This window comes from Filicampus tigris, chromosome 5 (genome assembly GCF_054856515.1).
Source record: "Filicampus tigris isolate MCC_2025a chromosome 5, RoL_Ftig_1.0, whole genome shotgun sequence".
Lineage (NCBI taxonomy): Eukaryota > Metazoa > Chordata > Actinopteri > Syngnathiformes > Syngnathidae > Filicampus > Filicampus tigris.
Genome location: NC_141221.1, coordinates 90,913 through 118,874, shown reverse-complemented (window position 1 = coordinate 118,874; position 27,962 = coordinate 90,913). Strand labels below are relative to the sequence as shown.

Below are 27,962 nucleotides of genomic sequence, written 5' to 3'. Positions count from 1 at the left end.
CGGTTGTGCTCGGCGGCAATCGTGACAATGGGAACGAGCCCGATCGTCAGTCGTGCGAGCGCCTCCAAGACGCGCTTTTGTCACCTGACGCGACGGACGCAAAACAACGCGTCAAAGCTCTCCGCCGGACGGCCAAACAAGTCAAGTGAATTCCTTTCAAAGCAGGGATGTGCAATTTATCGAAATTCAATGATTACGACGATTACACTCCACCGTTACAAAATTGGCATCAGGTTAAAAAAAACAAAACACAATTATTGATATGCATTTCTACCCACCGCACTGATGTTTACACACAAGGAAATCAGACTTGCACTTTTTTTTAGAACTAACGTTGTGAATTTTGTTTGGGCCAAAAGGAACCTACTTGCAGTTATTTTACATTCAACCCTGTTTTGGAGCAAAAAAGAAGTTTGACTCCTCGTGATTTCTATGAATGCCCAAGTCATGATTGATCTTTTTGTCATAATGGAGCATGTCGATTTGAAAGCCCCAAATCCTGAGCAACACCAAACGGGCGCGGAACCTTTTGATGGGGCCCATTTTCACATTCCAATGTTCAATTGTGGGAATTGTTATTTTGCCGTTCATGCGGGCGGGCGGCCGGCCGGCTCGGCCGCTTACGGGACGCGTTTCCTCAACGTGGCGAGCAAAGCAAAGGACGGACGCCGTCGCAATGCCGGCACTGCAAACAGTCGACGGAACAGAACCGGAAACGCAGGCTCGCTCAGGGAGAGGCGGGGCTCGGAGGCCCGCATTCAAAGGGGCCCGTGTCGGCGCTGGGGGTGAGCTCCTCGGAAGGGGGCGGGCTTAAGGGCGCACATTCCAGCCAGCGTCCGGATCGCCGTCTGCCGGGCTGAGTGTTATCCACTTCCACAAAGCCGCCGCCCTCGGCGAAGATGTCGCCCAGATCGTACGAGTCGTCCGGAGGCGCTTGCTCCTCCGCTTGCTCCTCGCCCTCCTGGTTGTCGTAGCGGCGCAGCTGCTCCTCCAGCGCGGGCGCCACGCGCTCCCACAGGAAGTCGATGACCTCTGCGGGGCGGAGACCCACAGAGGTCTGGCGTGGCGAGTGGCCGCGGGACCGACCGACGGACGGACGGACGGAGGGACGGACGGAGGGACGGACGGACGGCGCACCCACCTCCGTACGAAAGCAGAGACCAGTCGGGAACGTTGCCCACTTTGAGTTTCCGGAAAAGCTTCTGCATGCAGAGCGGCGTCACGCCGCTGAAAGAGCGACACCGGCGCGTCACGTCGCGTCACGTCCCATCTTGTGCCGCCGTCACAACTTGCAGGCGACTCACCCCACCAAGGTAGAAACGGTCTCCCAATCGATGTCCCCGGCGTCCTCGATGTTCAAGGCGTACAACCTGCAACGGCAAACTCCCGGTTGGCTCCTTCGTCTGCCACCAGCGCTGCCACGTTGTGCGCGGACAACGTGGCAGCGCACGCGACACCTTGGCCGCGCCGATCCATCACTTGATTAGAGATAGACCCATATGGTTTTTCTCAGGGCCGATTATGAGGCGTCGGGGAGGCCGACGTTTGGAGCCCATAACATTTGCATCATCTTCGTTTCTTCACAATGATCATTTTTGGAAAAGAAAGGGCTGGGCAACCAATGGAAATTCAATGACGATGGTTACAATGCACCATTACAAAATCGGCATCATTGTAAAAAACCCAGAAAACGATTACGTATCGATAGCTCACGTACTGTTTGCTGAAACGAGAAAATCAGGCTTGAATTGATACATTTGCACCTTTTCTTATCCAACTGACACCGTGTCTTGCTATTGTTTTGTACGTTTGGAGATTTTCTTGTTTTGTATGATTATGACCACAATAATGAAGGTTTTTTTCATAACTGAGCAGCCCGGTTTCAAAATGAGCTACGTTGCAATTTCGCGTCTTTGCTTCGATTTCAAAGAAAAAGCAGAAGCTGCAGAGTCCTTCCCGGGGTCCGTGGAATCTCTTATCGGGTCAACGGAAAATTGAAATCAACAGTTCCTCCAAGCGAGCACCGTTTTCAATTCCATTTTTTATCGGCCGTCAGATTTTCGAAAAAGGCCGATGGCGATATCGGTCCGAATGCCGACGATCCCGCCCGGCCGATAATCGGTCTACCGCTCAAGTGGATCTTACGTGTTGATCAGCTGGACGCTGGTCCTCAGCCCTTCGGGACTCTTCCTGCGGACTTTGTCGGCCAGTCGCAGCTTCAGGATGCTGAACCTGAAAGGCGACAAGAAAGCTGACTTTTTCCTGGCGCCGGTCGCCAAAGCTTTGTGAGCGCGAGCGCGCAAGAAGGCGTGCGTCCGCCCACTGACCACTTGAGGCGACACTGAGTCCAGCATCGGGTGCGCACGTGCTGGCTGATGTCGGTCCAGGGCAAGCGGGCGCACAGCTGGCGCAGCGTCAAGCGGCCGGCCCGGGGAGCCGCCCGGCTCTGTTGCGCCAGCACCTCCAGGTGAGCCTTGACAGCCTCCTTCAGCCTGTCCACCTCCTCCGCCGTCCAAAGGCCTCGACCAGACGCTGGGGGGGGGGGGCAAAAAACATATTAACGTCCCATTTTTTGGCCACGCCCAACCAACGCGGCCACTTTGGGCGAGTTTCGGGTGTCAAAAACGCGACTCCTGGCGGAGGGGTGCAAGAACGGCCCCAGAATCAAGAGCGGTCGCCTGGGGTGACCTACCCATGTGGGCAAAGCGTTTCTGCAAGGCGAACTTGCTGCGGCCCATCTTCTTGCCGATGCTCATCCAATCGTTGCCGTGGAGCTTCTGCAGCTTGACCAGGTGACGCAGCTCCTCCTCCGAGAACCTCAAACAGCACGCGGCCACGCGTCAAAAGCGCCGCACGCGTCGAAAGCGCCGCACGCGGCCACGCGTGTCGCATCCGCGCAGCCGCCGCCTTGACGTACGAGTCAGCCCGCGTGCAAAACCGCTCGCCGCCCCCCCAAAAGTCATCCCTTTCTTTGCAGGCCATTCGTGTCGCGCGATAAGAAAACGTCTTCCTTTTAGACAAAGCAAATGGATCGAAGGAGTTGTCGTCAAAGAAGAAAAAGGCGTTCGGATTTCCCGGCGCGCTTCGGCTGCAAACGCATCCCGATCGTCGTTCGCTTTCCGACGTGATTGCGACGGCGGCGCCGCGGTCCGCATTGCACGGGCCGATTGTTGTCCGTCAATTGCTCGGGAGTCGTCGGCCAACCTCCCGTCCGTCCGTCCGTCCGTCCGCCGCGCGTGCGGCCGCGTCCGGAGAGCTCGGCCAAGGGGGCGTGCCCGGGCAGCGCTCGCGACTCATAGCTGCTCATAGCGCCTCTCGTTCGGTGCCTCTCGATTGTTTGCGTCAAGTCTTTCTTTTTGGGGCTGCAAACTACAAATAATTGCACCATGCGCCAACTGAATAGGAATTTTTCATCTGATTTGATGATGAGGCTTCCATTTTTCTTAGCTTTCTTTGGGAGGCCGCGTTGCGCAATTCAGCCAAAGAAATAGCCAGGGCACTCGGTCCCTAGGAAATCATTTTTCATTTGGCTCGCTCCAAAAGGAACTTTCGTTTCTTCACGTCGAAACACGTTCTTGTCTTGTAGCCCGAAATAAAGGCTTTGAATCTCGGATGGATCTTTTGATCCTCGTAGCGGCCGCGCCGTTCAATGGGCAAAGATGAGCTGTTTTGCGTTGGGAGTGGGCCGAGGGAGCACATTCAACTCGTATGTCAAGGCGTCTCCGGAGAACAAGTGCCAAGGGTTGCGCTCACTCGCCCATGTGGTTCATGCTGTCCAGCTTCAAAGCCCGGGTGAAGATCTGCTTGCTGGGCCTGGCGATCCCCTCGGCTGCAAGACAGGAAGGGGGGCGGCCAATCAGCGGGCGGCCAATCGGCGGGCGGCCAATCGGCGGGCGGCCAATCGGCGGGCGGCCAATCGGCGGGCGGCCATCGCGGCAGACGTGCGTGCGTGCGTGCGCGCGCGCGCCCCACCGATGGCTTCCCTGAAGCGATGGCGCTTTCTGAGCGCGCGGATGGCGGCCTCCAGCTCCCCGTAGCGCTGCGGGAAGAGAAGCTGGTCGGCGGAGGCGATGCCCGTCACGGCCAGGAAGTCCGCCACGTTGTCTCGCAGTCGCCGGTTCTCGTCCCGGGTGAAGCGGCCCCAGCGAATGGACACGCCTGCCCGGAAAGACGCAAACGGAAAACAAAGCCGACGCCAGCTTTATGTCACGAGCGAACCCACTTGACCCCCCCGTTTTGTTTTTTTTTCCTTTTTCTAAGCCACGGACAATCGTGCCACTTCAAGGGATGTGATGATTGTTTGCCATTTCAAATGTCATTATTTTCGCCGTTATTGGCTACTTTTTCAATACCGCTGTACTGACCTTTTTTCAATTGGAATTGAACTGGCTGCTCCACGATGAAAAAAATATTCATCAGCGTTATTGAAAGGAGGACGATCGGGACGATCGCTCATTTTGGGGTCCAAAAGAGGAAAATGTGGAAATGTCAAAAGACAATTTCTTTGACAGTTCCTTTTGGACCAAACCAAATGTTTCAAATGACTCATGCTAACATTTAAGAAAAAAGGTGCAAATGTATCAAGTCAAGTGTGATTTCCTCGCGCGTGTGAACCGACACTGACATTCCCGTCTCGCATTGGTCTTTAGCCCCAAATCGATGATCAAAGTTTGAATCGGCCTCATTGCCAGCCTTGCCCAAACCACGGTTTGTGTTTCCTCCAAGGTGGAGCGCCGGCCCTACTGCTCGTGCGAGCGCCACCTTGCTGCTTGAAGCGTCGGAAGCGGTCCAGGTCGTAACGCAGAAGCATCTTGACAGCCGCCGCCGGCCTCTGCCTCACGTTGGGGACAAACTCTTCCAGCTCCGCCAACAAATCGCCGTCCAGCCTGAAAGACGCACGCAGGCGACAGCGTGAGCGGACCGCCGCCACGGCCGAACCCTAATCGGAAAGCGTCGAAAACACGCCCCGGAGCAAACTTGTCTGGCCGCTGTCGGCCACAAAAGCGAGCGCCGTGTTTCGGGCGGCGTCGGACGCGTCCTCAAAAGCACTCCTTTTTCCCCCTCCCAATCGTTCTTTTCAAATTGTAACAAAAAGTGCAGCAGCGTGTCGGAGAAAACCTCAGCAAATAAATAGCGTCGTCTACGCTGGACCTTTCCAAAATGTCACAAGATTGAATTGAATCGGTCCCCCCCCCCCCCCCCGCCCCCCCCAGGTCCAGCCTACAATCGGCCACAACTCACCAGTCGTGGTGGTTCCTCTTGTCGGTTGGCTCCGGCGCCGCCTCGGCCGCACGCTTCATTTTTTCTATTGGCACGGTTGCCATGGTAACCTCCTCCTCCTCCTCCTCCTCCTCCCCCTGCTGCTGCTGCTGCGTTTTCTTCTTCTTCTTCTTCTTGACTTGCGTGCCAGAAGGAAGAATGTCAGCTCCTCCTCCTCCTTCCACTGTTCTTTTCTTCTTCTCGCGCACTTGGGCAGGAGAGACGTTTCCTTCCTGTTCTTGGCCTCTTTTTGTCGTCTTGTGTGTGTCGGCGGCGCCGTCAGCGCCAAGCGCCTTTTCATCCTTCGTCTTCTGCACGTCAGCAGGAAGAACACAGTGGCCATCTTCTGCTTGCACTTTCTTCTTCTTCTTCTTCTTCTTCTTCTCCTCCTCCTCCTCCTCTGCGCCGCCACCGGCATCAAGAAAGTTTTCGTCTTCCCGTTCCCTTTTCTTCTCCCTTTTGTGAAGGCCGCGGTCGTCTTGGGCACTTTTCTTCTTCTTCGGCGTCGTCTTCCTCTTCACGTCGGGCGTGGCGATGTCGAGAGGGCTGGGAACTGCTGAGCGTCTCTTTTGCTCCGCCCGGGCAAAAGGTGTCAGGCCGCGCAAGGCCATCGCTGCCTCCATTGATCCACGAGAGCGGTTCTCTTGCCTTCGGTCTTCTTCCTCTGTGGGAGGGAAAGGAATCATATCAATTTCTTACTGTTCATTTACCATTATATGAATTGCACGCGTGGCGGAGACATTATGTATTAAGGGTTACAGATATCAGATATATTGTTTTAAAAATTCATAAATGCCTATGTGACAGCATGGAAAAGTGCACACAAACTCAACGACGGAAAACACCCAAGCTACTTTAAAGGGTCACATCTGACAATACAAGATGAAACTTGATTTATATAGCGCATTTCAGAGCAGCTGCAGCCGTGACAAAACACTTTGCATTACAACAACAAACTCGCAAATGTATAACAAGTGAAAGCAATACGTTCAAACACAAATGACTATGTACAGTAGACACCGAAAAGAGCAGAACAACGTCAGCCTCGCGTCGGCTCAAAAGCCAAAGAATAGAAATGTGTCTTCGGGCGGCTTCTCAAAATGGCCACCTTGCCTAACATTCAATGGAAGCTCACTCCGGCGGGAAGGGCCGGCAACAGAGAAGGAAGGCTCGATCCCCTCTGAGGCTCCGCTTAGTAAAGGGGGGCCAGAATTGGGCTCACGCGCTCCGTCTTGCGAGCTCCACTTAGGAGGCGAGCAGCGGCATTTTGGAGCAACTGGCTGCGTGCGGTGCGGACTGGCTAACTCCAAAATCGAATGCATTACAGTCATGTGGCGCGATTGAGTGTTCGGAAGTGCTGCTGAGAAAGGAGGGGCCTTACAACTGAGCCAGCTGTCTGAGACGAAAGAAGCCGCACTTCTAACAACAGCGCCGATTTGCCCGTCCAGAAGGCGAAAAGGTCAATGACGAAGCCGACCTGAAATGCAGCTGGCGACCTGAACTTTCGACGACCGAGTCGACAGGCTGGCCTGGCTCTCGACGCAGCAAACGAGCCCCGTCAAATTGGGTGGGTGCCAACGCGGAAAAAGCTCAAGTTGGGCGCCGTACGACGCTCGGAGAGAAAACTTTCCCGTTTGTTGTGAGCGCGTGGTTACTACGGGGCGGCTTGTCCGACGACTACTTTGTGCTTCCGGGTCTCGGCGTCGACTGCTTCCTGTTTGCAGAAGCGCTTTGCGTCATCCGCGACACAAGGTTGTCTTTTTTTTTTTGGTTGAATTTTTTTTCAGAAATTTCACATGCAAACAATTACGACACATTGATCAACAAAATTGAACGGTTGAAACAGCATACAAGAAAAAGAAAAATAGTAATACTATAAAATCCGCGACACAACGTTGAAAGACAACGTAGCCGCCATATTGGTCAGGGCAAGGCTGTACTTTGGACGAGGCAGGCGGGCGGGCGGGCGAGCTGTCAGGCTGTCAGGCAGGCAGGCAGGCAGGCAGGCAGGCAGGCAGGCGGTCAGGCAGTCAGGCAGTCAGGCGGTCAGGCAGTCAGGCGGTCAGGCAGTCAGGCGGTCAGGCAGTCAGGCAGTCAGGCAGGCAGTCAGGCAGTCAGGCAGGCGGTCAGGCAGGCAGTCAGGCAGTCAGGCAGGCAGGCAGGCAGGCGGTCAGGCGGTCAGGCAGGCAGGCAGGCAGGCAGGCAGGCAGGCAGGCAGGCAGGCAGGCAGGCAGGCAGGCAGGCAGGCAGGCAGGCAGGCAGACCCATTTCCCCATCTTCATCAAATCGGTTCCGGTAATGGATGGCATCTGTTGGACTTTTCTTTTTTACCGAATTGACGACTGATGGAGAGCGACGCATTTAGAGCAGCTGGGCCATCGTTATTCGCGTCTCTTTGTTTCTCACGAGCTTCCGCATAGGCACTCCCTCTGAGGCGTCTCACAATAAAACGGGACGTATCTGAAATAGGTGACACCTCAATTACTGTGTGGACCTTGAACGTCAGAGAAAGTGGGTAAAAAGAGTGAAGAGAGCGGGACTGCCTGTGCAGGCAGATTGTTACGGTGGTCAAACGATATTTTATCACATTTTCAAATCCAAAGAATCAAAGTTGAATGCTTTTCAACGAGCCGAGTTTGTTTTCACCGACTTGACGCCATCTCGACTTGTGACGCCAGCTTGGAATCGCCCATCCAAGTTTGCACTTAGGAGCATCCGCATCCTCATCCGCAAGCCGGCCCCACCCCGCCCCCGCTCCAAACCGCCCTACAAGGACACATTCCAGCAATGACTCGTTCACTCACATAATCTCCACCGGACGGACACGCGCACGCACACGCACACGTTTATTTCAAGGTTGACGCGTGTGTGTGTACGCATGTTTATCAGCCTGAAGGGTTATCAAGGTCACGCGTTATCTGGCCCGAGTGTTTCCATTGCACTCGCTGTCCATCTTTGGTCACGGCGGTTGGGCCCCCACGGCCTATAAGAAGATGGTGCGTCCCTTGCCCGCCACTTGCCAACATGGCCCCCAAGAAAGTGGAAGCCAAGAAGCCCGCAGAGGCCAAGAAGGCGGCAGAGGCCAAGAAGGACGAGGGGGCCGCGGCGCCGGCGCCCAAAGCCGCCGAAGCCCCGGCCAAAGCGTGCGAGGTGGACCCGAAGGGCGCGGCGGTGGAGTTCAGCGCCGAGCGGCTGGACGAGTTCCGCGACGCCTTCACGCTGTTCGACGAGACGCCGGCGGGCGAGATGAAGATCACGTACGCGCAATGCGGCGACGTGATGCGAGCGCTGGGCCACAACCCCACCAACGACGACGTCCTGAAGCTGCTGGGCCGGCCCAAGGCCGAGGAGATGCACGTCCAGCTGCTGGACTTCCGCGCCTTCCTGCCCATGCTGCAGCACGTGGCCGGCGCCAAGGACGGCGGCGGACACTTTGAGGACTTCGTGGAGGGCCTGCGCGTCTTCGACAAGGAGGGCAACGGCACCGTCATGGGGGCCGAGCTGCGCCACGTCCTCTCCACCCTGGGCGAGAAGATGACCGAAGACGAGGTGGACCGGCTCATGGCCGGCCAGGAGGACGCCAACGGCCACGTCAACTACACGGACTTTGTCAAACACATCATGGCCGGATGAAGGCGGCGCAGTTCTGTCGCTGACAAAGTTTGGAGCGCTTCCTTTTGCAGTCGAAAACTATGCGGCGCTATTGTCCAAGTTTTCATTTAACCTTTAATTCGGTGAAGAGGTGCTGATGACGCCGGGAGCCCCCTGAGCTTTCTTTGAATTGTTCAACAAAGATGTATCTTCTTCAAAATGTCTAATATGGATTCAACAGTAAAAATCAACATCGTGCAAATTTCAACAACCGTTCAATAAACTAAAACGCTAAAAGACGTTCCGACAAAGTCAAGGCTTTTCATTTTATTTGAAATTCTTGATGATGATGTATTCCTTTTGGCGGAGCGCGAATACGGGGTATCGACCTCCTTGACTATTGGGTATCGGCCCTGAAAAAGAGCCAATCGGCCTATCTCTAGTTGAAAGAATGAAAGGTGTCAAGGCTCCAAAATAAAGACGGCATTCTCCTTGCTCTGTGTCTTTTATTGGTCTTTGCTCCGTGGTCTTGTCACACACAAAAGGCGCCGCGTGACGCCGGCGTCTGGTCCTCCCACGTGACGCCGTCCTCCCAAAAGCTCAAAACGTGTTTGAGCAAGCAGAGCGCCAGACCTTGGATGAAGAAGAACCTTCGGGAAGGGACGATCGGAATCGCGTCTTTGAGCAATGGCCAACTTCGAGATCAAGAAGAAGCTTTTTCAAAGAAACTTCATATCCGATGGGACGGGCGTGACAAAATACGGCGAGGCGATGAGACCCTCCGGCCCCCGGGCAGAAGGCGCTCGGCCCCCGGCCCGATCGGCCAGCCGGCCGTAGAGGCGGGAGCCGAGGAATCGCGGGTAGCTGTCGGCCTCCATCAGGCCGAAGACGCGATCCTGCGCCAGCCGGAAGGAGCCGCTCCCCACGGCCAGACGCAGGCTGCGCCGGGTCAGCTCGCGGACGTCCCGGTCCACGTGCACCTGCGGGACGGACGGACGCGCGGCGTCACGTGAGCGGGAGGCGTCTCCAAAACGCCCTCGTCTACCTGTCTGGCCGTGAGCGGGAGGCGTCTCCAAAACGCCCTCGTCTACCTGTCTGGCCGCGCCGCACGAGACGAACTCTCGGTAGATTTGGTGGGCGACGTCTTCCATCTTGCCGGGGGGGCGTGTCTCCTTGAATTTCTCCACAGCCAACCAGAAGTCCAGATTGTCCTCACCGCGCTCCGACCTCAGGAAGTGGCGGAATACGGCCCGGCCGTCTGACCCGTGAGAGTAAAGGCGGAATAAGGCGGGCCCTTCCCTCGCTTCGAAACGCCGCCCCCCCCGAACGCGGGACTTACACTGGTTGGCCAAGAGAGCCTCCAGACTGTCGGCCCACGTCAGCACCTCCCCGGCGCTCGGCCTGCCGGAGCACAGGGACGAAGGTCAAAAAGACAGACAACCGCGACAAAGCTGTGAGCGCCACGCTGGCTGGACGCTCTTTTTAGCGGCGATTCCTGAAAAAAGGCCGGTCAAAATGCCGAACGCCGGCGCTGATAATCCGTCCTGAGGATAATCGGTCCATCCCTAATCCAAGCCTCTCGGTCACTGTAGAAATCAACCGATTGGAGGCATCGCTCGAGCGCCGGCGCGACTCCGGCAACGAGCGCCGCCGTCCCGCCCCGCCCCGCCCCGCCGCACGGAAGAAATGCAAAAGTCACCTTGGAGGAACAAACCTGCTGTTGCTGAGAGCTCGCTCCAAACTGTCACTTTGGACCCAACGCTGGCGTCTGCACGGGAACCCGAGACCACTGCGCAGCTCCCCGCCGCTACCGCGACAACCACAACACAATTAACTCCTGCGCGCGCGCGCGCGCGCGCGTGACACATTTTCACTCCCGTCCCATCCCGCTTCCATTCACAGGCAAGATCCCGTCCCGTCCCGTCCCGGACTATCGCAAATCCATCTGAAGAAATCCCGTCCCACGCCGTCCCGCTCCCACTCCCGTAGCGTCGCGCTCCCATTTTGGAGGGCAGCTCCATAAAGAAAAGAAATAATGACAACAACCCAAGTTGCGATTTGCTCACTTGCGCCAATCGTGTCAGCCGTACTGACGGAGGGTCGAGCCCAATCCCGCGCTGCAAATTCTTTTGGAAACGGTAAATGACCAGGAAATGAACATTTCCCCACTGTGGGATCAATAAAGGCATTCTTATCTTATCTTATCTTAAGTCTCAGGCCCGATGATTCACATGCAAAGCAATGCAGAATTCATCTTCCAAAAGAATTCCAAATAAGTCCCCGTGACGGCCCTCGTTTCCATTTTGCTTCCCGCTTTCATTTCCATCACTTCTTTTCAAGGCAACATATTTCTGTTTTTGGGCTTCGTTTGAGTTGAAAAGACGCCCATGCCCAAGAATGAAATGTTGAGAATAAGGAAAGGAAAGCACATGATTTGCCTTTCTGTTGTCTTCTTTTTTTTGCCGAGGCTGAGTCAGGCTTGCTCGTGCTATGACAAAAAAGGTTTGGGGCTACACAAGCCCAAAAAGGTCGGGAACCGCTCAATTAGAGAATGGCAAAAAAAAACATTGGTTTTTTTTTTAAGTGTGCGTGTAATGAGGGGCGCCATGAAAACCGTGGCCTCGTGTCTGTGCGTGTGTACATACAAAGTCTTGCTTTTCCTCTGGAGGTCATCTGCAGGTTCAGCATCCTAAAAAGTCAAGCACAACTTGTGTCAAGCGTGTGCGCTTGCCATGCGCTCTGCGCTGGCCAACGCGTGCGTGCGTACCTCGGCCCCTCTGAGCAGCGCCAGCGTCTTCTTTAGGGTGACCCCCTCTGAGGTCAGGTGGTTCCTGAGGGTCTGCGCGGAGGGCGGGCGGGCCCGAGGGTCAAGGGCCAGGCGCTGGACGGCGCTATCCGAGAGCCGGCGGCTCGATCGCGCTCGCGCTCGCAAGGAGCCTTCCGACGCGCAACGTCTGAGGCCTGAACGCAAACGTTTGGATCATTTCAATTTTGTGCTCACCCGGCGCTCCGCAATCAGCAAAGCCAGAAGAAATCCGGGATGGTGGCGAGAACTAATCGGAGTGGAATCGATCACTGAGCTGAGAAAAGTCCAAGGAGACAAGTGACAGGAGCTTGAGGAAGTGACGTCGTGATGGAGGCTGACCTTCCACTCTGGAGGCGGAGCTTAACTCCTCTTGATGCCATCTTCGCTCCTCCTCCCGCACGGAACCGGCGGCTGGTCGGGGGCACGGGGGAGCGGAGGGCGACCGGGCCGGGGTGCGCGTCAGCTGGGAGGAAAAGGGGGCAGGGAGGAAAAGAGGGGAGGGAGGAAAAGAGGGCAGGAAAGGAGGGGAGGAAAGGAGGGCAGGAAAAGAGGGCAGGAAAAGAGGGCAGGAAAAGAGGGCAGGAAAAGAGGGCAGGAAAAGAGGGCAGGAAAAGAGGGGGACTGACGTGAGGCAGGAAGGACATGGAGCGGGAGCACATGACGACGGACACGATCGACGGAGCGGCCCGCCGGCGCTTCCCCTTCGCTCGGCAAAAAGGCGGCTCGACGGCCGCGTGGGCCGGCTGCAGGCGGTTGGCGACAAAGCCGCCGGCAAGCTGGAGTCAAACGCCCACCTCTGCTTGTACCTCTGCCATGTCTCGCTTGATCGTGGCTGCTTGTGACTCGCGCGGACAGATGCCTCACGTGCTTGGCGAGAAAGGCGGCTCCCCTCGCGGCGCACCACGTGACCGCAACGCGGCCCGTTCGTGAGAAAAGGTTTGGCGCCGAGGGCGGGAGTACCTGCGGGGAGCGGCCGGTCTCCCGGGCAAGCGGGCGCCGCGGCATGTTGTCGCGGAGACAGAGGCTGACCCGAAGCTTTTGCTCCGGGCCGAAGGCCTCCAAAGCGAAGGCGGGCCGCCAGCGGCCGGCGGAGCGCCGCAGGAAGAAGAGGTGGCGCGGCGCGGACGCCGCTGCAAGCACATGCGCGCCGCGGTCATGCGCGTGGTCATGGCAACGGCCCTCTCGGAAGGGCGTGCGCGCGCGCGCGTGCGGCGGGCGCGCGTCCCACCTTCGCGGAGCCGCAGCGCGTCCAAGTAGAGCGGACTCTGGAGGACGTGGCAGCGGCCGGCCTGCTCTTCTCTGCTGAGCAGTAGCACGTCGTTGTAGATCAACACGCTCACCTTGCGGGGGACACGGGTCAACACTTACTCGGCTTACTTCACTTTCACTCGTGCACGTCAGAGAGACCTCTTCTTCGCAGCGGGGATGAAAAACGCTCTCTGTGTGCGTGTTAGAGACAGACCGATACCGAGGAGTAGTAGTCAAGGAGGCCGCGAAACGATATTTATACAAAGGCAGATCAAAACACTGAACATGGGCCCGGCCGACGATCGGCCTATCCCTAGAGCGCGCGCGCGTTCGCAGAATGTGCGCGTGAATCCTTTTTCGGGATGCTCAGTCAGGAGTGCGCAAAGCGGCACGTAGTTGGCACCTTGCGGGGCAGCTGGCGGGCCCGGTGGAGCAGCATTTCCTGGCACATCAGCAGCGTTCTGTCGGGGTCGCACAGGTCCACGGGCTGTCCGCGGGCGACATCGGCACGTCAGCGGCACGGCCAACGGCCACAAAGGTCAAGGATCTGCCGGCGGCGGCGGCGGCGCTGACCTCGACAAAGATGGGGAAGATGAGCGTTTTGGGCCCGCGCCATTGGATGACGGTGCAGTTCTGGTAGTCCTGGCGGTCGCGCGGCGCGGGGGAGAAGACGCCGGACGGCAGGGGGGGAGCCGAGCCCACCGGCCGGCGGGGGAGCGCTCGCCGCCACGGGCCAACTTGGCTCTCGTCCAGGAGGTCGACGCCTTGTCTGGGGTGAGTCTGATACAGGCGCCCTAATATTTGGATCCATACTGTCAAGGTTTGTGTGCGCGACACACGTACATTGGATGCAGGAGACATCAGACATACCAACCGTGGCGCTTCCGTCCTCAAATGCGGGATGGACGAGCTTCGGAGAAGACACACACACACAAACAAACAAACAAGGAACGCGTCACTCTTTTCTTCGGGACGGCAAAACACGGCGCCGCACGGCATCCATCAACGGGCTTTCGCTCGTCCGGCGCTCTCCCACTTGGGACTTGAAGTCAAAGCGCTCGAACGCTCTGCGGCGCTCTGACGCCTGAGCTGTGCTGCCGGGCTAAACTTCCAGCAGGGAACGGCGCCCTGTAACTAGCAGACTAGCCCCGCCCCTCAGACTCACCTGCTCTCGTGGTGTCACAGGGGACAGGATGATGTAATTGTCACCGTTTGATGATGTCACACAGGTGCCCTTGAGGGTGGAGCTGCAAGGTGCTGCTGCTGCTGCTGCTGCTGCTGCTTCTTCTTCTTCTTCTCCTTCTCCTTCCTCCTCCTTGCGATCCCTCCACAGAGAGCCCAGAACCCCCAGACCGGACGACGCCACAGAGCCGCGATCGCGTCCGCGGCGGCCATCTTGAGTGTGGGCGGGCCGGTGCAGCAGCTCGGTGCTCTGTGAAGAGCGAGCGCCATTGAAAGCGCACAAAAAGTCAGCGAGGGCTGATGGATCGCTCCAAAACACGAGTGGCTCCAGTGCATTATGGGTAACGGGACTCTCCTCGGCTACCAACTATTGTGAAGCAACGTACAAAGCCATTTGTAACCCTTTGGACCATTTCTAGAAAGCTGTTGTTGTTGTCGTCGACTCTACTCTATGCGCTTCGCTACTCCTTCCACGGAGGCGAGCGCCCTCTGCTGGGACACGACAGTCAAGTTGAATTGTGTTTTGACTGACGTTTTGCCCCACGCCTGCTACGGCGCATGAGAATGACACACGTTGGTGTTCAGTCGCTGCCTTAGCCCAACGCTGCCGAACAAATGGCACGTTGTTTTGCCCAGCGGCACAAGCGGAAGTGACGTTGGAGCCGCCTCGCAAACGTAGCAGTGATGTACTTTATTTATGATGATGATTATTTGACGTTTGGGTCAATTCCACATTCATGAGGCAACATTGAATAATTCTTCTCCACTTCTTGCCATTTTTCTGAAATCATATGTGCATGTACTGTCCCTCGTGAAGAACAAGAAAAGCCTACATACTCGTCACGCTAATCTGAAATACTGCTTAAATCAAGACAATATATGACAGAAATATGTTCTGAGGCGTGACGTCATCAGCAGGCGCGCGCTTAACACATATTTTTTGGCCGTCAAAGTTTTTAGTTTTTCTCTTCTTTTTCTATTGTTTATTTTTATTTTTTTCACGAACTTTACCCCTGACACAATGTCGCAACCCGATCACAAGCTTGAAGGCTTCCAGTCAGGCGTACACCTTTGTACTGTCACACTTGTTACCTCTCCCTTTTTTTTCCCCATCTCGATTGTCACGCACGCGCAGAGGAGATGGCGAGGGGCTGATTGTCACAACATGATGACGTCCTGATCATGTGACCCACCTTGCTGGCTCCTGGTGGGCGGAGCAAAGTCTCACAGCACGTCCTGACCTCAGGTGAGCCTCTCCACACCACCAGGACGATTCGACAGGGACAACTCCTGAAACAGGAGGACGCACGCGCACGCACGCGCACACGCACGCACGCGCGCACACACACACACACACACACATTCTTATTGCGCACGGCCAACACCAATCCGTGTTGGTGTGGAAGCAAGGAGTCACCTGATGGCATGAGCCAGCGCTCCACACTTCCAGATCTCCACGGGAAGTCCGTTGAGCTGCAAAACAGCGTCGCCTGGGCGGAGGCCCGAGCGATGAGCCGGACCACCTACGGCCGAGGACAAGCCATGAGAAAGCGTGAAACCGGCACAAGTGGCGGCCCTTCAAAATGTTGACGTTCAATCTACTTTGCAGCTTTGACTGTGACATCTTGAGACTGGACTTCCGCAGCAACAGACCCCAGGATGTCACGATGGGAAACGATACCTCCTGCACTCTCATCCTCAACACGGGGACACCTCAGGGGGGTGTCCTCAGCCCGCCCCTCCCTGAATAAGTGTGTCGCTGGTTTAATATGATGCCACAAGGCTGTATATTGTGAGATGCCCAACTGATTTTCATTGTTCCTCTAACAGCGACCATAAGTTCTATTTTTATTCGATGCCATCCTCCAATGAAGTTACTTCCCAAGTGAGTGTGAAAAGTTGGAGGATTTGTTGTTAAAGTTTGGAGGACTTGTGGTCAAAAGATGTTGGTGGTGGTGGTGGGGGGCGGCGGGGGGCTTTTGTTGGCAAAGGGAGGAGGTCTCACCGGCGTCGACGGACTGAACCCGCACGGGACTGTCGCAGCAGATGGTGAATCCGAAGCCGTCTTGTCCTCGGATGACGCTGACCTGGAGACGCAGAGCACATCGGCGCCATCGACGTCAAGATCGTTACTTCTAACAAATTAAAATGAAAAAAAAATCGGAAAAATTGTTCAATAAAGGTATGCCTGAAGAGGTTTCAACAAAGTGAATAGTTTTCATTTTGACACCGATATTTTTCCTTTTGCTGAAAATGAATATCGGCTCCAAATATCGTATCGCTCCCGGAAGAAAACACGGCTCCGTCCCTCGTCTATTTGCGTCACGACGTTGTCCGTGCGTCGGCGTTTGAATGGGGACATTCCAATTGATGGCTTTGGCCACGCATGCGGGAGTAATGCTCTCATTGCCGACGTTTCCCACAGCGGAATTTTGACCTTCACCCGAATATTGGCGGCACGTCAACGCCGTTATTGCCAATGCCCTAAGACGCCTAAATGTGTTTCTTACGAGGATCTCGTCTCGACCGTCGGCGTTTCCATGACGAGCGAGTCGGGCCGCGGTCATGAAAGTTGTCAGCTTGACACACGCAATTAAAACTCCCGGGCGGGCCCCGCCCACCCGCCGCCGCGCGACCTTTCGCCGAGCAGATTCTTTGCGCTGTTTGCGTTGTTCCGCAGAGACGGCCTCAGCTGCGGGCCGGGACGACCGTGGCTTTTGCACTCAAGCCGGGTGTGGGAATTTCATCTTCTGGAGGAAGGACGCCTGAGCCAGCAAACGTTTGTCAAGGGAAAATCACACAAAAGTGGGCAGGGGCACCCCAGGCAGCAGCAGCAGCAGCAGCAGCAGCAGTAGCGGCGGCGGCGGGAGGACGGCGGACGACGGACTCTTGCGCCAACCCAAAAGCATCTTTGCTCAGCTTCAACTAGGGCTGCTCCAGTCCGAAAAGAACACGCATCCAAATCACCGCGATTCAAACCGTCACTTCTTCTTGGGTTTTTTTTTGCTACAAAACAAGACAATGTTTCAATGCAAACGATACGGAGACAAATAAATGTAACTTTCTTTTGGACCAAACAAAATGGATCAAATGAGTTCTTACAACATTTTCTGTATCGATTCCAGTCGGATTTGCTGGTGGAAACCAATTGCCAGCGCGTTGGCCATAAATGCATATTAATAATGTTTTTTTGACGAGCATGCCCACTTTGTAGTGGTGGAGCGTATGGTCATCGCCACCGTCATTGACTTTGGACGAATTGCACAGCTTGGACAAGCTGTGCTCGACCGCGGATGGAATCCAACTGGAACGTCTGACCGATATCAACATTTTGCCGAGCATCGCGACTTCCTTTCCAAAGACTCGAGTGACCCGCGCGTGGTCGTGTGGAAAAAGCATGCGCTTTTTATGCGTGTGCATTTTTTATAACGGCGTCTCTCGCTCGCTCACTCGCAGCGTGAGTGCTTGTGTTGCGGGGCATGAAAGATTGAACAAGTGCATCAAAGCCGCAGCCGCCACTACCGACCTGAGGCAGGTTCTGTCCGATGCACGAGTGACACAGGCGGGAGATGCTGTGCATGACGCCCGCCGCTCCTCACCCGCAAGCAGCCGCTCCCGCCCCGGACCGCCTTCGCATCTAAACCCGCTGCGCGCAGTCCGTTGGAAAAGTAGCGCCGGCTCCGAGGTCCGGCGCCGACGCAAAGCCCACCGCGGCTGCAAGTGTGCGTGCGTGCGGACGGCAGAATAATGGCAGGAAACACGCCGTCACGGTGTGTCCCTTCGATAAGACACACACACACTTCCTGAATTTTAGGAGCTGGACTTTCCCACAATAACATGTAGCTAGCTAGCTAGCTAGCTGGCCCGCTTAGGTTTCTCACAATGCCCTTGACTGCACCGCCCGTGCACTTTACAAGAAGAGTGCCGCTTCCTAAATGAGCAGAGTTCAAACTCACCGTCAGTGTGACTCGCTTGGCGTCTCGGTTGGCGCTCCAGTTGGCATCCTGGTTTGCGTCCCAATTGCCATCCCGTTCGGCGTTTCGGTCGGCGTCCCGCTTTGCGTCCCGGTCGGCGTCCCGGTCGGCGTCCCGGTCGGCGTCTCGGTTGCCGCTCCAGTCGGCGTCCCGGTTCGCGTCCCAATTGCCGTCCCGTTTGGCGTTTGGGTCGGCGTCCCGGTTTGCGACCCAGTTGCCGTCCCCTTTGGCATCCCGCTCGGCATCCGGAGCGGCATTCCGTTTGGCGTACCGCTCGGCGTCCCGGTTTGCATCCCAGTTGCCGTCCCATTTGGCATCCCGGTCGGCGTCTGGGCCGGACTCTCCCGGTCCGGACTCTCCCGGTCCGGACTCTCCCAGTACGGACAGTCGTGCGGTTGCCGCCGGCGACTCAGTGAAGCGCTTCGGGCCTGGAGGAGTGGCAGCGGAGTCGGGGGTGGCGGTGGTGGCCATTTCTGCGGCCAGCAAACAAGCGTCGTCGCAATCGTGGCAATCCCGGTGGTGATCGCGATGGTCACGGCGGTGACAGTCGCCGCCGCGCTCATTGCGCCACGACCAGGTGGCGTGCTTCCAAAACATGGCCGCCGCCGCCGCTGCCGGGAAAGTTGCCCTGATGACAGTGACACACGATGGTCGAGGCCGCAATGTGAGCTCTGCCGCCCCTCGTCTTGTGACGGCGACGCCGGCAACCGGAGCCAACCTTCCTCTTCTTCTTCTTCTTGCTCACCGCTGAGCGCTTTCACATCTTATCATGATGGGATGTCACGAGTGGGAGGCGCTGTGTGTGTGTGTGTGTGTGTGTGTTCAATAGGACAGAGGTGTGCTGAGGGTCACATGGTTCCCGAGCAGCTTGTGGTCCCCATGGCGACCGTGGGGACTCTTTGGAGCACTCAGCACTTCAAATCTATTTCTATCACTGCACTTTACCGTCTGTGTGCGTGTGCGCGTGGGGGTGTGTGTGCGCGTACAGGACATGTGTGTACGTGTATGTGTGTGTGTGTGTTGATATCCAGCGGTGCCTTAACTGGTTCTGTGACCAGGTTCCTAACTCAACTGACTTGTGCACGACCTCCTGCGAGAGAGCACAAGTAGCTAGCAGCCAGCCGTTTGCTACAGCGCCTTCTGCTTTATTTGAGCCTTTTTTTTTGTTCTTGCTTAAAAGCGATCATCAGCCCCAGCGGCACTGAAAAATGCCTCGCGCGCCTTGGCGACTTGTTGCGCTAACAAGGACAAGTTGAATGGGTGGCTTTGAAGAGGGCGGCTCCATGATGATAACAATATGAACACGATTATTATTGAAATGACGATGATTGAAACGATCGTTTGTTTTGGGCTACAGAAGAAGAAAACGTAAAAAGTACAAAGACAAATAAGTGTAAGTAAGTTGCCCTTGGACCAAACCAAATGTATAAGATGAGGGAATAAAGGTCTTCTTCATGCCAATTGCGATTCCGATTCAAGATGATCAGGATTAGTCTTTGTGGCAATGGTGAGCGAGCGTGACAGTCGTCGCGCTTGACGACGCGACGCCCGTTTTGCTGGCGGGAAAAGTTGTCAAACAGACGGACTAAGCGCGGTCGGAAGCCCCTTCGTTTCATTGGCCGGCGGTGCGCCACGGGTCTAATTTTGGCGGCGGGGCTTCGGCCGTTGGTGTGGAGAGAGACGCGAGACGGTGGCGTGCGTTCAAGCCTGCCTGGATTTCCTCATTCTGACTTCGGGCCGCGCCCTCCTGCCGCCGGGGGCGTCCCATTGCGGGGGGGGGGGGGGGGGGGGGGGCCGATACCGCAATCCCTGCAACAGATGCTTCCCTTTGGGCCCAGGCTTGCAGCTCAGGGTCCTGAGAGGAGACTGAAGACGCCTTTAGTCCATGGAGGCTCCCGTGCCGCAGTGAGACTTACACGTGGCCAGCCTTTGGTTTCGTTTCAAATGTGGCCGAGCTTTAGTCAGAATTGCCAAGGGACGGCCGGTTCAAAGTAGAGGCGGACCGGCCTAGAGGTGGCTACGACTAAAAAAGGCGAATGACGGCCGACGGCAGGGGAGCCGCGCCGCTGACGGCCGACGAACGACGGCCGCTGGGTTTGTAGACCGATGGCCAGCTCTGCGTTTGATGGATCGGCGATGATGATGGCTGTGTGCATGTGTGTGTGCGCGTGCGTGCGTGACCTGATTTAAGTGCGCAGGGTGACACATCGCACTTGTTAATCCGCCGCCTCAAGTCAATCCGCGCAGATTGAGAGCTAATCCGAGCAGATTGACTTGGAAGTGGCGTTCTCTCGCCCTCTGTCTCAGCGTCTGTCGTCATGACGATGTGACACTTTGCAGCAGGCGGCGGGGCAGGTCGATCATCATCGTCAAGGCGGACAAGACAAGTAAGTCAATTCGTCGTGACTATTCTTCATGAGTGAGGAAGAAAGCAAGGAAAGAAGTCAAAGCAAAGTTTGACGTTGAGGAAAGAAGACCTCGAGCAAGGTTTTGGGGAGAATCGGATGAAATACGAGTCAGCGTTTTGTTCAAACCTTCCCACCCGCCGTTCAAGCCGCTTGCTGAAATCTTGATCGGCCCTCTGTCACGTTGCCGCCACTTGCAGCTTTGGCTTTCCTTCCATTTCCTTTTTCTTTTGCTCTTTGTTCGTTTCAGGATGATGCTAAACGACAGCTGGACCGTGATGAACAACAGCAGCTCGGAGCTGGACGGCAAACCGGCCAACGGGCGCAAGGTACGACGGGCGTGCGGCACCTTGCACTGCTGGTTTTGCACAGAGACAAAGGGAGAGAGAGAAGGGAAGAGACGGTGACTATATGTGACAGCGGTGCTTTTCGGGACGGCCATCCCAGGCTTCATCTCGGGACTGGTCTCAGGATGGACTCGCACGCGTCTGGCGGCCGGTCGGCGATGACAGCCCGTGGCCAAAACAAGGCACGGAGGTGAAGACGCCCAGTCATCCCAACGAGAGCGGCGTCGCTGTTGCTCCCGCGAGGCGCGCTGGAACCGAACAGCAGCTCGGAGGAGCGCAAACGACAAAAGGCACGATCCAAAAAGATGCCAAAGATCCGACCGGCCGGATTCCAATGTGGAAGTGGCCTCGCCGGCAAATTAAGCCCTCACTGGTCTTAATCTGCGGTCAAGGCGCTTGTAATCTTGAGCAGCTGTCGCCGTAGCGACTTGACCGCCAGAATGCCTGCGGAAGAAGACACCGGGACAGCCGTCAAACAAACGTCCCGCCAAACGCGTCCTAGCGCAGCCAAGCCTCTTCTTGACAAGGCTGCCGAGTGCACGGGATTTGCCCGAAAGGGCCGCGGCAAACAAATCGGGCTTGAAAATGCTGACGCTTGAAGTCCTTCTCCCCGCTCTTGTTGGCGGAATGCGTGCGGGCAAGCCCCGCCCACTGTCAGCTGTCCATCAATGGCAACAGGCTACTGCCGCTCGGGAAAACGGACGCCACCGCGGGCGGCCGCGTCAGCCGACTTTGCCGCTCCGTCTGCGAGCCGGGCACTCCTCCGTCATCGGGCCTCCCTCTTTCGCCAGTGGATTGAATTGATTACAACCGTCGACGTGTCGACCGCGAGAGCCTTGAGCGGTCGACGCCGCCACCGTCGGTCGCCAGACTACAGGGCCCGCCGGGGGACATCGGCAGAATATTTCAGATTGCCGTACGACGCAATTGCCAAACGTGTGCGTTATAACGCGAGAAGTTAGCCGTTTTTCATGGGTTATTTCACAATCGAATAACTGTTGCAAAATGTTAGTTTGGGAGCAGAACGAAAGACTTCCACTTCTGCGTCGCGGCTTTACGTGTACGCCGGCGCTAGCCGCAGAACGACTGGCGCTGCGGAGAGAATTTTAAGGACATACTTGGCACGCAAAGGGATGTACCAAATGTTAACAGTTAGTCAACAAAACAAAATTGCTATCCGGCTTCTTAATCCGTGCTCTTACCACCAGTGTTGAACCACCAGAGGGCAGACTATGCCTGTGAGTGCAATGCTACTGCAGGGAACGCACATGAAAAAGAACCCCAAAAGGACTCTACGGTGTTGCGCGCGCAGTTGATTAAGGCGGCTGCGTGGTATGGCAGGAGGGAGCGGCGATCTTGCTTTTGGAAAGAACCCGACACAACACGTCAGTTGCTACTTGACCCGGTTAGGGGCGATCGGAGGGATGGCCCAAAACCCGCGTCCGCCCTTGCTTAGCCCGTCCTCTTTCAAAGACTTCTCTTCCCCCGTCCTCAAAACGGCCGTCCGTTTCTGTCCATATGTCATATGGTGTTCTGCCAGGTTCTATTTTGAGGCCCTTGCTGTTCTCATTGTGTTTGCTGCCCCTGGGTTCCATCCTTCGAAAACTTGACGTTTCCTTCCACTGCTATGCGGATGACTGGCAAATCTACGTCCTGCTGAGCAAAAAAGACCCTTTTCCTCAAGACCACTATTGGGCCACGCCGGCAGACTAGCCGAAGGGAAGATGCTTTCCTGGGGCGTAGGGGTAGCTAGCTCACTAACCGCACCGAGCGGTTAGTGAGAGGAGGCGAGGCAACCCGTGCGGCATTGGGCGGGCGGCCATAGAGCCCCGCCCCCCCATCCGCCCCCCCGCCCCTAAAAGTCAGTCCAACTGGAAGGATGACAAACGGTTGAAGGTCTCCACCAGTGCCGGCAAACGTGTCCAACGGCTTTCCGATCAAATCTGCGAATGTTCCTCAGTGCTCGCTTTGTGTGTGTGTGTGCCGCGATTGGCTGGCCGGCGGTCGGGACGGAGCGCTGGCTGGCTGGCCGGCTGGCTGGCTGGCTGGCTGGCCGGCGGTCGGGACGGAGCGCTGGCTGGCTGGCCGGCTGGCCGGCTGGCCGGCTGGCCGGCTGGCCGGCCGGCCGGCTGGCGCGTACTTTGCAAACCTTTGTCGCTCTGTGTGCTCAGAAATGCTGCAGCTTCCTTTTGCGGGCGGTCCTGCTGGCGGTGCTGGTGGCCTTCGTCACGGCAACGGTCACCATCCTCTACGTCAAGAACTACCCTCTGCCCTTCATCGACAGGTGCACGCGCACGCAATGCTTTCCTTCATGAAGTCAACGGTGTGCCACCTTTTTATGCTATTGGAATGCGGCAGCAAAACGCAGCCGTCACTGTCCGTCGGAGGGGGCGGCCATTTCGGGCCTTTTGTTTGTTTGGGGTTTTTTTACTGGCGGGAATGTGCTTTTTGATTGATTGATTGATTGATTGATTGATGGATTGGTTGATTGAATTCACCTTGTTAACATTTGTAAATCCCACAAATAGTAGTCCTTACAGGCAGCTGTAACAGCGCAATGAACGAACAAAACACCAATGTTCAACAACTAAAAAACCAAACAATAATATGCCCGGGGAATAAGAGTTTACCCCCATATAGGTTGAGGGATATTCAGTGTTTTGATAGCTTTTTGGTTAAGAGCATACTTTCTGGGGCGGCCATTTTGCCGGCTCAGCGACCGACCAATAACGGTTCAGCAGTTTTCTCGTTTGATCGTGTCATATTGCGAACTGAGCCCGCCCGGCGTCTGTGACGCCATTTTGGGTCCACGGCAAGCGACGGTTTTGCTGCTCGGTTCCGACTGGGGCCGTATCCACGCGCGGGAGTGGGCCGCGTGTTGTGGTCAGGAACGTTTGGGACTCTTGGAGCCCGGCTCCATTTCGGCAGCGCTGGCCTCCGCCACTCGCAGCCCTTCCGGGTTTATTTGGCCGCCGCTCCTCGTCGAGCGTTTCAGAATCACCGCTCTGAATTGTCCCCGGCAAATGTGAGCGTCAGTTTGGGGGGGGATTGGTCGGCCGGGGTGAAAGAAGGGCAACTGGTCCGGCCGCATTCCAAAGCGTAGCGCAGCCCGCCGGTCCATCTTTCATTCAGTCATTCGCGAGCGGCAAGATGAGCAATCGTGATCGACGCGTCCGTCCGCTCGCAGGGACCGGGCATCGTCCTCTTCGCCCGTCATCTCCACCCATCCCAAGGAGTCGGGCGCCCTGGTGACGGTGTCGCAGGCGGGTGACGGCCAGCCCATCAGCATCTTCCTGGACCCCAACTGCCCCGAGCCCGCCCGCCACTTGGAGCGCTGGGAGGCGCTGCACGCCTCGCTCCTGCGGGCGCTGAGCGCGCGTGCCGCCGCCGGCGCCGACTGGCGGGAGCCGGGCGGCGTCCACGCGCTGGCCGAGGAGCTGCGGGTGGCCGCGGGCCACGCGGGCGACCTCCGGCGGGACGCCCAGGCCCTGAAAAGCGGCCAGGGGGTCCTGGAGCAGAGACTGGAGCGCCTGCAGAGCCAGCAGAACCGCATCGCCCAGGTGAGGACGGCTACGGGTTAGCTCGCTCGTCGTCCCTGGCCGGCCGCCGCCTGGCTTTTTGCAAAGATCTCTTTGCTCTCTCGTGCGGGGGCCTGCCAAGTCGAAATACTTGGACTGGCGAGGACGTGGGTACGTTCGAACGTTCCCGATCACGAGGTGCGCCTCAACCGTGGACGTGTTTGGTATTCGCGAGCAGGCGCTGTCGGACGAGCACGCGGGGGTCCTCAAGCTCAGCTCGGCTTTGACGGATTCTCTGTCCAGCCTGCAGAGGGAGACAGAGAGTCTGGGTAGACGTCACCGGGACAAAGGCCAAGGTAGGCCGGCGCCGTCTTTGACGCGCGTTGCGTTTGTGGTCTCTGACGCACACGTCTTGGCGCCATTTTGTTTCCTCCAGCTCTGGCGCCCAGAGACTGCAGCGAGGTCATGGCGGCAGGACATTCCCGAGATGGCGTCTATTCCATCTTTCCCGTCCACCGCCCCGACGGCTTCATGGTTTACTGCGACTTGAGCACCGACGCGGGAGGCTGGACCGTATGTGCTAGACCGCCCCCAAAAAATCCCCACAATGAAGTTTTAGTTGAGATGCGTTCGTGAAGCTTGACGCTCTCAGGAAGCTGTGAGCTCATTAGCCAGTCACCTCAGCGCACGTCGGCGCTAATGCGCTAATCGTGCTAATTTGCTTAATGGGCAAACATCACACCTCAAGCTGTCAGGCTGACGTTTGTGTGTGTGTGTGTGTGTGCGCGCGCGTGTGTGTGTGTGTGTGTGTGTGTGTGTGTGTGTGCGTGTGTGTGTGCGCGCGTGTGTGTGTGTGTGTGTGTGTGCGCGCGCGTGCAGGTGATCCAAAGAAGACTGGACGGCTCTGTCAATTTCTTTCGTGGTTGGAATGCGTATCGAGACGGCTTTGGAACATCAACAGGAGAGCACTGGCTAGGTCTGAAATACACACACGCGCACTGCAGACCGCTTGCCCATTTTGCCCCTCACGTTTGAGCCAGCGCAAGGTCGAAGCCTTCCATTTGCGCAGGTGTGAGCGGGACAGTTTCAGATTTGTTCTTCTGTTGGGGTGCGGTTTGCCGGCAGCCAGGTTGTTGGCGACCATGCCCAAATGAGCTGCTTGCCAAAGCGACCTGTGCTGGAAAAAGAAGACCGAAGCAGAGCGACTGCAAAGAAGAAGGCGGGCCGGACCGTGTGCGTGATTGGCTAATGTATGAAAAGAGGCGGCGGTCGTCGGGCCTACGGCGCGCGCACATGTGCCCCGCGTCAGCCTTGTGCAGCCTGAGCAACGGTCGAGCGGACTATCGACGCTTCCTTTCCCCCCCACTCAAACTCGCCGGCCGGACGAGACAAAATGAGTTGGACTCCAGCAGGCGGCCAATTCCGATTTCAGGGAGACTCTGGATGAAGCCAAAATTGGGAAAGTGGCCGGCCCACCAGTGAGCTCTCTTTTTACTCTTTGAGCTTTCCAACGCGTTTACCGCTTGCACTACACACACACACACACACACACACACACACTTGCGCCTTTGCGGTCCAAGTATTTCTCAGTCATCGCGTGAGAATGAGAAGCGATCGGCATATTGACTTAGCGCTTCAATTGTGCAGCGTGCGATCCGAAAAGGCTACACTTGGGGCCGCGCGGCGAGAAAAGGCTACACTTGGGGCCGCGCGGCGAGAAAAGGCTACACTTGGGGCCGCGCGGCGAGCTCTGTCTTGCGGCCTTTGGAGCCCATCGGCCGAGCTGGGCATTGCGTTGACGTGACGGGCCGGGCCGGGCCGGGCCGGCCCGTCTAGCCGCCTGTGACGGCCGCCCGTTTTCTGAGCCATAAACGAGAAGCTTCACGCGATTGTGGGACGAAGCATAGCGGGAAGCCCATTTTTATCCGTCTGTTTTGGCGGTGAGGCCAGGTTTCCGGAACAATAGCGTTGTGCGATTAAGTTGCTGTTGCTCGGGGGACACATTTGAGTGCGGGAACAGGCGAGAGGAAGTGACTTCATCTTACCAGACTGAGGGCTGGAGTAAATGCGTCTCCTTTAAATGCGGCCAGGCTTCCCAGGTCCTCAAAGACCCAAAAAGGTTCTTAAAGGTGCTAAGAGGAGAAGCATCGAGTCCGGCCGCGGCGAGGTTTCCGGAACAATAGCGTTGTGCGATTAAGTTGCTGTTGCTCGGGGGACACATTTGAGTGAGGGAACAGGCGAGAGGAAGTGACTTTTTCCCCCTGAGATGGTTGGTCTACATTTTTTCTTTGAATGCTTTATTGAACAAATTGCACATATAACAGCAAGAACGACCACAGAAGTTATATCAAAATAGTGCAGATTCAGAACATGCCAGCAAAAAATGCCAGGGGTACACAACGCATCGTAAATCACAAAAGAGCCGGACTCAATGCGTCTCCTTTAAATGCGGCAAGGCTTCCCGGGTCCTTAAAGGTACATAAAGCTGCAAAAAGATCCTGGAAGGTGCTAAAAGAAGACGCGAGTGGGAGTCGGTCCAGGTTGGTAGTGGGAAACGCAAACGGAAACCCGATGAAAATCATAGGCGGACCGGCCTCTAGGCGATGACTATTTTTCCGGCTGGACAAAAAGGACGGCGGAAGGGTAGCCCGGCTGTGAGCCGCGAACGGACCGGGAATTTTCAGTCAAATGCCCAGCTCTGCCGATGGGTTTGTCGAAAAGGCGCGCATTTGCGTCAGTGACACTCGGTCGCATCCACGTGCCCGATGGCGTCTTTGCAGGGCTGCAGAGGATCTACGCTCTGACGCGATCGGGCGGCTACGAGTTGCGAATCGACATGGCCGACTTTGACAACGCCACGGCCTTCGCTCACTACGGCGAATTCTCGGTGGGCCGCGACTCGGTCAACCCCGAGGAGGACGGCTACCCGCTGGCCGTGGAGCGCTACTCGGGAACCGCAGGTAGCAACTCCGAACGGCGCCGCCGCCTCACCGGCTAAGCCCGGAGAGCGGGCGGCGGACGCCGGAAAAAGCCCCCCCGCCCCCGCGCCCAGACAAAAGAGCCTTTGTGTGCCCTGCAGGCGATTCTCTCCTGAAGCATTCCGGGATGCAGTTCACCACCAAAGACCGCGACCGGGACCAGTCGGAGAACAACTGCGCCACCTACTACCAGGGCGCTTGGTGGTACCGCAACTGTCACACGTCCAACCTGAACGGGCAGTACCTGGGAGGAGGCCACGCCTCTTACGCCGACGGCGTGGAGTGGTCCAGCTGGACCGGCTGGCAGTACTCGCTAAGATTCACCGAAATGAAGATACGGCCTGCGCCCAAGCCCAACTGACCTTTTGCAGCCCTCGCGGGGACGACAAACGGTGCGCTTTCCCCATTGGGTGCGATATCAACAGCGTTGACATCACTTCGGGCGTTCGGAAAGATTAGAGCAGTCAAACTGCTGCTGCCCTTTCGCTTCCGGGCAAAGTGGGTCATCGAATTCATCGTTTGCTCACTTAGCTGCAAGCCTGTTATTGTATCAAAAGGGTTTTGGGATTGCTCGACAGACAACCTAAGAAGTTGTTCGCGTGCTGAATGATTTGTCATTAAAGACTTTTTGGGGGGGTGAAACTCTCGTCTGCA

At 56.7% G+C, this 27,962-nt stretch overlaps 3 protein-coding genes, 1 long non-coding RNA gene and 1 pseudogene across 12 annotated transcripts; 3 read left to right on the top strand and 2 right to left on the bottom strand.

Moving 5' to 3' along the window:
* Positions 1 to 150: 150 nt before the first annotated feature.
* LOC147146710 (transcription termination factor 1-like) lies at positions 151 to 7,122 on the bottom strand. 4 transcript variants are annotated; one of them, XM_086030481.1, is made up of 11 exons: positions 6,737 to 7,121; positions 5,242 to 5,923; positions 4,762 to 4,886; positions 3,973 to 4,158; positions 3,754 to 3,829; positions 2,693 to 2,817; positions 2,328 to 2,532; positions 2,146 to 2,232; positions 1,310 to 1,370; positions 1,142 to 1,227; positions 151 to 1,032 (listed from the first exon to the last, which is right to left on the bottom strand). In XM_086030481.1, the coding sequence occupies exons 2-11, from the start codon at positions 5,880 to 5,882 to the stop codon at positions 864 to 866; spliced, it is 1,761 nt and encodes a 586-aa protein (XP_085886607.1). In that variant the 5' UTR covers positions 5,883 to 5,923; positions 6,737 to 7,121; the 3' UTR covers positions 151 to 863. The 4 variants fall into 4 exon arrangements, with proteins under 4 accessions (XP_085886607.1, XP_085886606.1, XP_085886605.1 ...); XM_086030480.1 differs by having other exon boundaries at positions 1,305 to 1,370; positions 6,641 to 7,117; XM_086030479.1 differs by having other exon boundaries at positions 1,305 to 1,370; positions 6,737 to 7,115.
* On the top strand, positions 5,369 to 9,448 carry LOC147146709 (myosin light chain 4 pseudogene; annotated as a pseudogene).
* Positions 9,163 to 21,436, bottom strand: LOC147146707 (regulator of G protein signaling 3-like). 4 transcript variants are annotated; one of them, XM_086030473.1, is made up of 17 exons: positions 18,043 to 19,817; positions 16,092 to 16,173; positions 15,504 to 15,609; positions 15,280 to 15,376; positions 14,070 to 14,336; positions 13,775 to 13,814; positions 13,478 to 13,698; positions 13,308 to 13,391; positions 12,885 to 12,996; positions 12,617 to 12,786; positions 11,996 to 12,119; positions 11,618 to 11,811; positions 11,496 to 11,539; positions 10,565 to 10,657; positions 10,190 to 10,251; positions 9,942 to 10,108; positions 9,163 to 9,830 (listed from the first exon to the last, which is right to left on the bottom strand). In XM_086030473.1, the coding sequence occupies exons 1-17, from the start codon at positions 18,655 to 18,657 to the stop codon at positions 9,570 to 9,572; spliced, it is 2,739 nt and encodes a 912-aa protein (XP_085886599.1). In that variant the 5' UTR covers positions 18,658 to 19,817; the 3' UTR covers positions 9,163 to 9,569. The 4 variants fall into 4 exon arrangements, 3 of the variants coding, with proteins under 3 accessions (XP_085886599.1, XP_085886601.1, XP_085886600.1); XM_086030475.1 differs by lacking the exon at positions 18,043 to 19,817 and adding an exon at positions 17,613 to 17,799; XM_086030474.1 differs by lacking the exons at positions 12,617 to 12,786; positions 12,885 to 12,996 and having other exon boundaries at positions 18,043 to 19,813.
* On the top strand, positions 12,217 to 16,287 carry LOC147146708 (uncharacterized). 3 transcript variants are annotated; one of them, XR_015086797.1, is made up of 3 exons: positions 12,217 to 14,427; positions 15,222 to 15,332; positions 15,696 to 16,287. It is a non-coding gene; the product is annotated as an uncharacterized LOC147146708 (long non-coding RNA). The 3 variants fall into 3 exon arrangements; XR_015086796.1 differs by having other exon boundaries at positions 15,537 to 16,287; XR_015086795.1 differs by having other exon boundaries at positions 15,493 to 16,287.
* Positions 19,866 to 27,962, top strand: fibcd1a (fibrinogen C domain containing 1a). The gene is made up of 9 exons (XM_086030489.1): positions 19,866 to 20,447; positions 20,716 to 20,794; positions 22,984 to 23,096; positions 24,000 to 24,372; positions 24,569 to 24,686; positions 24,767 to 24,903; positions 25,210 to 25,306; positions 27,111 to 27,290; positions 27,410 to 27,962. The coding sequence occupies exons 2-9, from the start codon at positions 20,717 to 20,719 to the stop codon at positions 27,667 to 27,669; spliced, it is 1,356 nt and encodes a 451-aa protein (XP_085886615.1). The 5' UTR covers positions 19,866 to 20,447; position 20,716; the 3' UTR covers positions 27,670 to 27,962.

Excerpts from the sequence above, each read along its gene's own strand:
- fibcd1a (XM_086030489.1), top strand. The coding sequence starts at position 20,717 with ATGATGCTAAACGACAGCTGGACCGTGATGAACAACAGCAGCTCGGAG. Across the intron at positions 24,373-24,568 it reads AGCAGAACCGCATCGCCCAG|GCGCTGTCGGACGAGCACGC; the intron begins GTGAGGACGGCT and ends ATTCGCGAGCAG. Across the intron at positions 27,291-27,409 it reads GCGCTACTCGGGAACCGCAG|GCGATTCTCTCCTGAAGCAT; the intron begins GTAGCAACTCCG and ends TGTGCCCTGCAG.
- LOC147146710 (XM_086030480.1), bottom strand. The coding sequence starts at position 5,882 with ATGGAGGCAGCGATGGCCTTGCGCGGCCTGACACCTTTTGCCCGGGCG. Across the intron at positions 2,818-3,753 it reads AGCATGAACCACATGGGCGA|GTTCTCGGAGGAGGAGCTGC; the intron begins GTGAGCGCAACC and ends GTGCTGTTTGAG. Across the intron at positions 2,233-2,327 it reads ACTCAGTGTCGCCTCAAGTG|GTTCAGCATCCTGAAGCTGC; the intron begins GTCAGTGGGCGG and ends GTCGCCTTTCAG.
- LOC147146707 (XM_086030473.1), bottom strand. The coding sequence starts at position 18,657 with ATGTTTTGGAAGCACGCCACCTGGTCGTGGCGCAATGAGCGCGGCGGC. Across the intron at positions 10,658-11,495 it reads CAGAGGAAAAGCAAGACTTT|CGGCGGGGAGCTGCGCAGTG; the intron begins GTATGTACACAC and ends TTGTCGCGGTAG. Across the intron at positions 9,831-9,941 it reads CGTGCGGCGCGGCCAGACAG|GTGCACGTGGACCGGGACGT; the intron begins GTAGACGAGGGC and ends TCCGTCCCGCAG.